At 38.2% G+C, this 10456-nt stretch overlaps 1 protein-coding gene across 1 annotated transcript in view; it reads right to left on the bottom strand.

Moving 5' to 3' along the window:
- The window catches only part of LOC107694955 (corticotropin-releasing factor receptor 1-like), a 92383-nt gene that overhangs the window by 39757 nt on the left and 42170 nt on the right, over positions 1 to 10456 (bottom strand). Inside the window, exon 2 of the mRNA XM_016494681.1 lies at positions 7582 to 7669. Coding sequence (XP_016350167.1) covers positions 7582 to 7669 — 88 coding nt within the window. The remainder of the gene's footprint in view (positions 1 to 7581; positions 7670 to 10456) is intronic.

Here is a 10456-nt window from a genome sequence, read left to right as displayed (position 1 = left end):
TGAAAAATAATGTGTTTTTTGAACATTAAAGCATGTCAACATATTCTGTTACACCAAATACACAAAATAATGATCTTTAAAAAAGCATCATATGACCCCTTTAAGCTACAAAAGTTATTTACGTAAGAGCAATGAGTGATTTTCTCTTTGTCTTTTGTTCATGGCCCCAAATATTGCAAGCTGTAGCGATATGCATATTGCGATATGTACATGTGCGATATTTCGATAATTTCTATATATTGCACAGCCCTAGAAGAAATGTTTGAGCTCATAGTGAGGCATTTGACTTGGTGCACACTTTGGAAAGTTATTGAGATCACTTCTGAAATTTAGAGGAGACAAATGTGAGAGCTCTCGAGTCTTTAGTGTAGGAGAAAAATCTGAGCACAGTGTGTGATGTTGTTGAGACCTCTTCTAAAGCTTTAAAAGAGACAAATGTGAGAGATCCAGAGTCTTCAGCTAAGGAGAAAAATCTGAGCACAGTGTGTAAAGTTGTTGAAATCTCTTCTAAAGCTTTAAAGAAGACCATTGTGACCTAATGAGAAATATCTGAGCACAGTGTGTGATATTGTTGAGATCTATTCTAAAGCTTTAAAAGAGACAAATGTGAGAGATCTAGAGACTCTACCTAATGAGAAATATCTGAGCACAGTGTGTGATATTGTTGAGATCTATTCTAAAGCTTTAAAAGAGACAAATGTGAGAGATCTAGAGACTCTACCTAATGAGAAATATCTGAGCACAGTGTGTGATATTGTTGAGATCTATTCTAAAGCTTTAAAAGAGACAAATGTGAGAGATCTAGAGACTCTACCTAATGAGAAATATCTGAGCACAGTGTGTGATATTGTTGAGATCTATTCTAAAGCTTTAAAAGAGACAAATGTGAGAGATCTAGAGACTCTACCTAATGAGAAATATCTGAGCACAGTGTGTGATATTGTTGAGATCTATTCTAAAGCTTTAAAAGAGACAAATGTGAGAGATCTAGAGACTCTACCTAATGAGAAATATCTGAGCACAGTGTGTGATATTGTTGAGATCTATTCTAAAGCTTTAAAAGAGACAAATGTGAGAGATCTAGAGACTCTACCTAATGAGAAATATCTGAGCACAGTGTGTGATATTGTTGAGATCTATTCTAAAGCTTTAAAAGAGACAAATGTGAGAGATCTAGAGACTCTACCTAATGAGAAATATCTGAGCACAGTGTGTGATATTGTTGAGATCTATTCTAAAGCTTTAAAAGAGACAAATGTGAGAGATCTAGAGACTCTACCTAATGAGAAATATCTGAGCACAGTGTGTGATATTGTTGAGATCTATTCTAAAGCTTTAAAAGAGACAAATGTGAGAGATCTAGAGACTCTACCTAATGAGAAATATCTGAGCACAGTGTGTGATATTGTTGAGATCTATTCTAAAGCTTTAAAAGAGACAAATGTGAGAGATCTAGAGACTCTACCTAATGAGAAATATCTGAGCACAGTGTGTGATATTGTTGAGATCTATTCTAAAGCTTTAAAAGAGACAAATGTGAGAGATCTAGAGACTCTACCTAATGAGAAATATCTGAGCACAGTGTGTGATATTGTTGAGATCTATTCTAAAGCTTTAAAAGAGACAAATGTGAGAGATCTAGAGACTCTACCTAATGAGAAATATCTGAGCACAGTGTGTGATATTGTTGAGATCTATTCTAAAGCTTTAAAAGAGACAAATGTGAGAGATCTAGAGACTCTACCTAATGAGAAATATCTGAGCACAGTGTGTGATATTGTTGAGATCTATTCTAAAGCTTTAAAAGAGACAAATGTGAGAGATCTAGAGACTCTACCTAATGAGAAATATCTGAGCACAGTGTGTGATATTGTTGAGATCTATTCTAAAGCTTTAAAAGAGACAAATGTGAGAGATCTAGAGACTCTACCTAATGAGAAATATCTGAGCACAGTGTGTGATGTTGTTGAGATCTCTTCTAAAGCTTTAAAAGAGACAAATGTGAGAGATCCATTGTCTTTAGACTAGGAGAAATATCTGAGCAGTGTGTGATGTTGTTGAGATCTCTTTTAAAGCGTTAAAAGGAGACCATTGTGACAGTGTTAGAGTTTTTGTCTGCAGGAGACAAGTTTGAGAAGCAGGAGACTCAAGCAAAAGTTTCCATTAAATCTTAAAGTAACCTCATTTCTGTCTATGAGAAATATTTGAGAGAGATCTTTTAGATCTTTTTTATTTTATTTTTCTTCACTCTGGTTAGCTTCAATGCCATTTATCAACACCAAAGACAATAAAAACAATACATGCATTGTCATATTTGAAGTTGTTTTATGTAGACAGTGTTTTGTTGCACAATGATTTAACAGAGGAAACCATAACCTATATTTACATGCATGCAAAAACGGGCTGTACAAGACAAAATTTTAATGCTAAACAAAGGAAAAAATAAATAAAATAAAATAAAAACATAAAAGAAACACTGGTACACTTTTGTTACATTTGTTCAATAAAAATGCTGGACATTGAAGATAAATTTAAACATTTAAACTAGTAACCCTTGATATTCTGAAATGTTTAATGCTATTTAAATGATAGCTTTAGTATTTACAATATTAGTAAAAGTTTAAAGTTTCTCCTAAAATAAGACTGAAGACATCTTAAGACAAAGCTGATATCTCAAAGAGACATATAAGAGAATCACCCCTTAGTATCCTGAGCGTAGAGTAACCTCTGTCAGAGCCATAGCCTTGTGGGTATGGGATTACATCTCTGCCACAATTCTGCGCGCGAAAGATCATATTTTGAGCGCGCAAAGTGCGTTTTGCACGCGCGTGATCTGAGTTTTGTGGAGAAAATGTTTGTCTCACAAAGAAGAAAGTATTTTGAGCACACGGAAATCAATTTTGCACTTAAAATAAGTTTTTGGATGTGTACAGACCTTCTCTTTTGCACGTGCAACGTTTCACTAGCTTGCTCGTCAAGGCAGCCAATCAGAATTTAGCAGCCTCGTCTCTGATTGGCTGGAATTATGGCATATTGTCACGCTGAGCTGTGTTGAGCAAGCGAGCCGTTGGCATGTAGAGAGCACTGAGGGTGGGCATCAGGTGAGCAAGCTAGTGAAACGTTGCACACGCAAAAGAGAAGGTCTGCACACATCCAAAAACGTATTTTAAATGCAAAATTAATTTTAGTGCGCTCTAAATACTTTTTTCTTTGCGAAACGAACATTTTCTCCACAAAACTCAGATCGCGCGCATACAAAATGCACTTTTGTGCACTCAAAATATGATATTTCGTGCGCATAATTGTGGCAGAGATCTAATCCTATATGTGGGCAGCACATCAATGTGAAGGCACAACTGCACCTCAGACAACATGGGTTCGAATCCCAGCTAAAGGTACTTTCCTGCTCCTGTTCAAGTCTCACCTGTCCAATTGTTTCCTGTCTCTACTCCTACTGTCATGACCATTGAAGGTGAAAAACCCCTTTGCAATAAAATAAGCAACAGCAACCTCTGAGCAGTAAAACATTTTTATAATGGAGTCTTGCAAGAGATTACAACAAGGCAATAAAGGGATCTCCCATGTTTCTCACACGTTTCTCTCCCATTGTCATTTTGGATTCCTTTTTTTCAGAACTTTATCATGTCTCAGTTGTGTCTACTTTTATTTCTCCTCTTGATAGAGATTGCAGCAAGACAATAAAGAGATATTCTATGTTTCTTCCACCATTTTCTCTATTCTCTGACTCTTTTTTCTCAAATATTTCTCATTTGTGTCTACTTCTATTTTTCCTAAGGAATTTTAGGAGAAACATCTGAAATGCTGTTGATACTAAAATGAGAGATATATGAGAATCTCATCTAAGTCTCCTGAGCTTAGGGAAAGCAACCACTGAGCAATACATTTTTCCTCTGGGTAGGTGCCATTTTTGGACCCTATAGGGAATCATTTCGAAAACAGTATTCAAAATGTGGTTCGGGATGCCAGATTTTCTCATGAGAGCACCTAGGAGGGGAAGTAACATTCAACATCATCTGTCTCTCTGTGTCGATACTGAGCGAGACAGACGGGTTGAGGGTATTACTCGCCATTTCATAATCGTCCCCACGGGGACTGCAATCCCTAGACAGCCCCATCCCTGGCCTGTTTTCCTTCCTTAAGATGCAGCACACGCAAAATTGAATCTAAGACTGGCAGACATAGAACATCTATTAAAAACGTTTCATCATTCAGCTCAGATAGCCAATGTGAGTTTTTTTACACAGTGATATTACACAACATTGACTCCTTTTGAGTTCGCAATTGTTGCGCTGACACCAGCAGGCTTTGTTGTCGCAGCTGCGCTGGAGATTAGTGGTTGAATTCTTCAAGACTTGTATAATTATATCATCACTTGGTCGAGCCGGCCAGTGAAAGGTTCTGGTTTTACAGGCGATCAAGATAGATTAATTACGTATTACATTGTGAGCTTTTAAAAATACGACATTTGGTTTCATCTGGGAAAATCTTATCTGACTGCAGGTTTAACCAGCGCACTATTGACTCACCGAATGGTTGTACGACCCTGTACACATATATAGTTCAGTGGTGTAAACATGATCCGTTAATCTGTCTACCGGATGGATCAGCACATGTGTGTATTTATGAGGAAAGCCATGTTAACTTCACCGTATGTGAGAGATTTACTCGTTAAAATTTTAAGGCCATATGTCAAACCAGATTGGTTTGATCTGAACTTGAACTGGCCTGTTATGAATATCTGAACATAGGTTCAAAAAAAAAATCAAGATCGATAATAACTGAGGTAAAACGTGTGAAGAAATTGTCAAGAAAAAACAAAACAAAACATAAGATAGGACAAGATTTTTCTCAATTGATTCTCCAAAACACCAACAAGAACAAATGGAGACTGTTGCTGAGTTTCCTGCTTTTCTAGTAAAAACACCCTAGTAATTTCACTTGTTGAACATCCATGTTTCTTAAAATAGTTAATATATGAATTCAGAATAAATGTGAAAAAAAATAATTACTTTATAAATGAGGATCTCTTAGAAGTTAAAAAACAAAACAAAAAAAGGTTTAAACAATATAAAAAAATAAATACAAATACAAATAAAACGGTTGGCATCCATGTTTCTTATTTACAAAACGTTGCAGGTTATTATTTAGGAATAACGCCTGTATTCCAAAAAGGAATAATTTAAGCAATTTAAGCCATATTTACATGTGACTGTCAATCAAACATTTTTGTAGTGTGTACACTTGGCCATAGTATATTTCAGTTCCCCTTCAGGAACTCGAGCTGCGGTCGAGATCGCTTTGGGAATGCCCCTGCGTGACCGCGTTCTGAAGCACGTGTGAAATCAGTCCAATGGAGCAGCGAGACGTCACGAGCGGGGTGACGTGAGCGCCAGGAAGTATAAAAGCGCATCCGGCAGAGCGCAAGTTAGCTTCTGCTCTTCAGTAGCGCTCTGTGTATGTGTCAGTCTATTTACTGTTGTCTGTCAGTCCATAAGCATTCAAAAGAATATATCAAAGTCTAAACTAATATCTATGGCGAGCAAACGGCATTACAGACGTTGTGTGCCTCCCTGCCCACACTATCTGGCAGCGGGGGATACACACGATCTGTGTGTTGTTTGTTTAGGAGCGGAGCATGCACGGTCAGCTTTCGAGGAGCTGATTGTCCTCACTGCGAGTTACTCTCGCTGCGTATGCTCCACTCTCAACACGTGCTTCAGAACGCGGTCACGCAGGGGCATTCCCAAAGCGATATCGACGCAGCGTCTCTTTCCGTCGGGGAACCATGGTTACATACGTAACCTAGAGACGTTCTCTCCTCTCTGAAACAAGCATCCTCTGTGCCATACCAGCAGCTACTTAAGATTTTTAAAATAGCGTTTTAACCAATTGCTCCATACAAACTCAAACATTGCGATTCAGACAGAAATTGAATTACCAAATGACCCTGGTTTTTGTTACGGTCAATTACCGTTGATGTGGTCTGCAATCAAAAGTTTTTCCAAGGCCAAATTATGTGGGGCATGTTATCTGCATTAGTTTGTATTGCTGTAAACTCTTGCTAAATGTCATCTATTATCTCGTTTTTTTTGGCTATTTTTATTTTTAATAGAGACACAGTTGATCCTCAAATGAAAAATAACTACTTACAATACTGTATAAAAGAGCAACTGTGCAGCAATTTTCTCAGTTTAATGTACAAAGTTTATGCACTATTTTACTCTTTAAACGTAATATTTGCAGGTGAAAACTGTACATAGAAAATACTTAATTCTGTATAGTTTTACACCAATTCACACTCACTAAGCCTTTGCAAAGCCCTGAACACAAACAGATGCACAGTGTATCCCAGCATTCTTGCATTAGTGTTCGATTTACCCCTCTGCTTTAACTGCAAACCAAAATAAACCACAGTAAGGCTGGGCTTTTCAAAGCAGCGCAAAAAACTGAATCCAGCCATCACAACTTTCATCTCCTAATATTGCCTTTTCTGAGCAATAACAGCTATGTTTGTCACGTATGACTAGCTTCCTTTGCAGTGTTTTCCGGGACCTGTGTGTTTCTGTCCTTTTCTAGGGTCGGTCCTCGGTGAGCAGCCCCTCTGTTGGATTCAGAAACCGGGTGCTCGACTTGCTGTGTTTACTTCACTCGTCGATATGATGTCCAGCTGGTATGATAGCCTGGTTTCGGCTTCATGCTTCCTGGATCATGTGGCCAGGTCACAGGCTTCTGCGGGAGCCTTCCTGACCATCAGGCCCCCGGCACGGCACTGCAGAATTTCCTGGACGTCCGGGCTGGGCTTATGCTTTTAGGCTGCCCTGTTTGGTATACTGTATCTAGGTCGCCCTGAGGGGCCTCCTAGTCACCAGGATATCCCCTCTTGCTGAGGCATCGAGCGGGAAGTATAGGTGGCATTTGCGAGAACCTTCTTGTGTAATGCTGTCTCAGGCAGTGCTCCCCTCACCTTAGAGGGTTGTATTTGAGCTTGCCTCTCCCGTTTGGCTCAGTACTTCCGGGTATCTGTGAACAGATGCTTGGAAAACTCTTAAATCCATATTATGGTAAGTGCACAATTTAAGCTTTGCGCACTTTCTAAAATCCACATAGTGGTAAGTGTGCACGTTATGCTTTGCGCACTTTTCTGAAATCCTGTATGGTAAGGGTTACGCACTATTAGCCTCGTTCCCTTTCTCTGAGTTGGTTTAGATCCCGGTACCATATATATTTTTAACATTTTCAAAAATATATAATTTTGTGTTCCACAGGTTCATACAGATTTGGAACGACGTTCATAAAGACCAAAGTCTCCTGTAAATGTGTTCAGTAAAGGTTCTCAAGGCCAACGGAATCCTTTTTCAGATGTACTGGTGATATGCAGCTTAACCACCAATCCCATCAGCCGCCATGACACTTTATCAATACCTCAAACGGGAGACCATTAACACCAGAGGCCATTAAGTTGACTCGCGTATCTGATCTATGACCATGCTTCCGAAACCAAATCTAAACTCTTATATACCACAAAGCAAAACTGGTTTCAGATCAGTTATGGTGACTTACCTGTAGGATTTGTGGAGAGCAGGAGCAGAGCTTCGCAGGTCAGGTCAGCTGTTGCCCTGGAGATTAGCGTAATCCAGATGGTCAACACCTGCAACGGTGATGCAAAGAAAGGAAATTTGTAGATGGAAAACAAAAGTGTGGCTTTAGCATCCATCTGGACATCCAGCAAGAGACAGCATACAATGGAAAAGTAAAGCAGGTCAACATCTGTCTCATGCTAATGCAGGTATGCCTGCCACACAGTTGTGCTTCTGAAGTCATACGCTAGCTATGTGTGAGGAACAGACTGAAATTTAAGTTGTTTTTCAAAGACGTGAAACTTTTCTTTCCTGCTGATTTATTGGTTACCTGTAAAACCTTACATTTATGTAAATATAACTTGCCTGTTTACAAGTAAAGTCTACAGAATAAATTATTTTAATTTAGGGCCCCATATAATTGGATGTATTGTTTCCCAAATTCTGTGTTTTCCATATTATTTTTTTCTGGATTATGTGTTTTAAGTAAAAAAAAAATAAAAAAAAACTTTAAAAATCGTGAAATTAATGAATAAAACTTTAAACATTTAAGAATTTTTTTTTATTCATTTAATTTAAGTTTGCATTTGCATTTATTTTGTCAAATAAGGTTCTGCACAACTGATCTGTTTATAAAACATGGAAAAACATGAACAAAATCTTGATTATATGAAACATAAACAACATCTTGTTGTTATTCTTATTACTTAGAGAGGTACATTTTACAATAGTACTATATTTGTCATAATTTCTCCAAGTTAAGCCAAACTTTTATTTTGATTTTATTTTGGACCTTTGTGTTTCAGTCTGTTTTTGACCATAGCTGTTATCAAATGAAATGGAAAAATGCTCATGAAGTGAACCGTAAGAACAGTTTTGGAGATGAAGTTCATGTAAAGTGAGACAGCAGACGCTGGAAACACTATGAGCATCACACATACTTGAGTATGTGTAATGTAGGCTAAATATTGAAAATTACTCAAATGTATCATCAACATCATTCACTCATTTTTTTAATGATAAATATAGATTTCAATTTACTGCTCTGCCCTAACTGTAGGTTTAAATGCACTTTAAAATTTACATTTCAGTCAAACATAAACAGTAATTTGTCTATTTATTATTATTAAAATTGTAATGTGAATTCTTCAGTCCAACTGATTTAGTCTAGACTCTTTAGTCTCAGACCAGTCAATTTTTCCAAAGTCAGACTAAACTGTAGCAGATGTTTACTGTATTTATGAGCTAAATATATGAAATTCAGTTTCTTATTTCATGTGCAGTTTACTTAAAGGGACAGTTCTTTTTCTCATAAACGATGTAGCACTCAATGCTTCATTGCACAGTTATTTTATACTAAATTCTTTCCAATGTTTTAAAAAGATTTAAGCTCCAAGATGTATAAGATTTAATACCCCTGAGACCAGGGCTTTTGTTTCAACATTCATGTTCAGGAAACAAAGAGGGAAAAATCACAGGTGTGACCTTTGTGCCCTAACATCACACCGACTAAATGATTCTCTCTAACCGAAATAAATGCAAATTATATTTTTCAAGCAGATTCATTACACATGTTTTACTAAACCACAGCTTTAAGACTAATGGCTCTTTGAACAGCGAGAGAGATGGAGAGGTTCTGTCTGTGCTTGATTTGCTGTTATGCGATTGCATAAGTAGGCCGTCTCTAATTCATAGTCCTGGATACAGAGGTGTCTAGGAAAGAATAGGGATGAATGAAATTATATCACCTTCCTAAAATAGACATGGACAGCAATCTATGACTGAATCCAACACACTGCACTTCCATTCTCAGAGGGCTTGAGGCCTTCAGTCATAAAGTTTTCAAAGGCCCCACATGATCACATGACCTCTAAAAGCTTTCAGGGCCTGCTGGATGATCCTTCCACACACCATAATAAAACCATGAAAATTTATACCACCACCATGGACGCACTGGATGCATTATGTGGAAAGCAGGTCTTTCAGCTAAGCGCTAAAATTTTTACTAGCTGTACAAAAATGACTGAAAGTTCCCAGTGGCATGAGGTGAACAACCTGCTGTCTACTGGTCCCTAACCTCCACCACATTAGGACAGGTTTACAGAGTTCAGTGTTGACAGCTCTAAAGACCGTCTGCAGCACATACTCAAGCTAGCGGGAGACAAACAGCGGGATTGAGAGGGAAAAATGGAAGAAATACAGCCCCTGGTGTGTTTTATGAGCTGGCAGACTAACACTCCTCTCGCCAGTCGGCTGCTGGCTCACTCGCCAGTAATCTTCTTGAAGCCTTGAATTGCCTTTTCCTCAGGTCTTTCCAGAAACATCCCAAACGCTCATGCTATTTTTTCCAGCTCTCCCAATCCCTTCACTGTCTCTTTCACAGACTTCATCCAGGCTGGCTTATTCCGCAAGGGCACCAAAGGCTGGTTTTGTGTCGAGGGACGGTTGTGCCTTCAGACTTGCCTGTCACTTGGAACAGTTTCACTTCATCACCCTCAGTCACCAACACTGGAGGACCATTGTATAACCCATGTGCTGGACAGGATTGCCCATGAGGGAACTCATACTGTACGCACACAATAGTTTGACAAACAGCTAGAGAGCTTCGTGCTGACCTGACCAGCAGGGGAGTAACTAACTAAAAGTAGTGTCGCTACTAACTTAACTACATTTTTCAGTAGCCTGACAGCAGTTAAGCTTAATGTAATAGTGTAACTTGTCCAGTAACAGTCTGTCACTTATGAAACATTTAGAAATCTGATTAAAGTGATTCAGTTCATTCAAGTGATGCATTTATATGAATTTATTCAAACAAATGACTCACTGACTTCCTGCAAAGATAAAAGATTAAAAAAAAA

This window comes from Sinocyclocheilus anshuiensis, unplaced genomic scaffold (assembly GCF_001515605.1).
Source record: "Sinocyclocheilus anshuiensis isolate Anshui unplaced genomic scaffold, SAMN03320099.WGS_v1.1 scaffold214, whole genome shotgun sequence".
NCBI lineage: Eukaryota > Metazoa > Chordata > Actinopteri > Cypriniformes > Cyprinidae > Sinocyclocheilus > Sinocyclocheilus anshuiensis.
The sequence above is the reverse complement of the archived record's forward strand: the minus strand, read 5'-3'. Positions and strand labels throughout refer to the sequence as shown.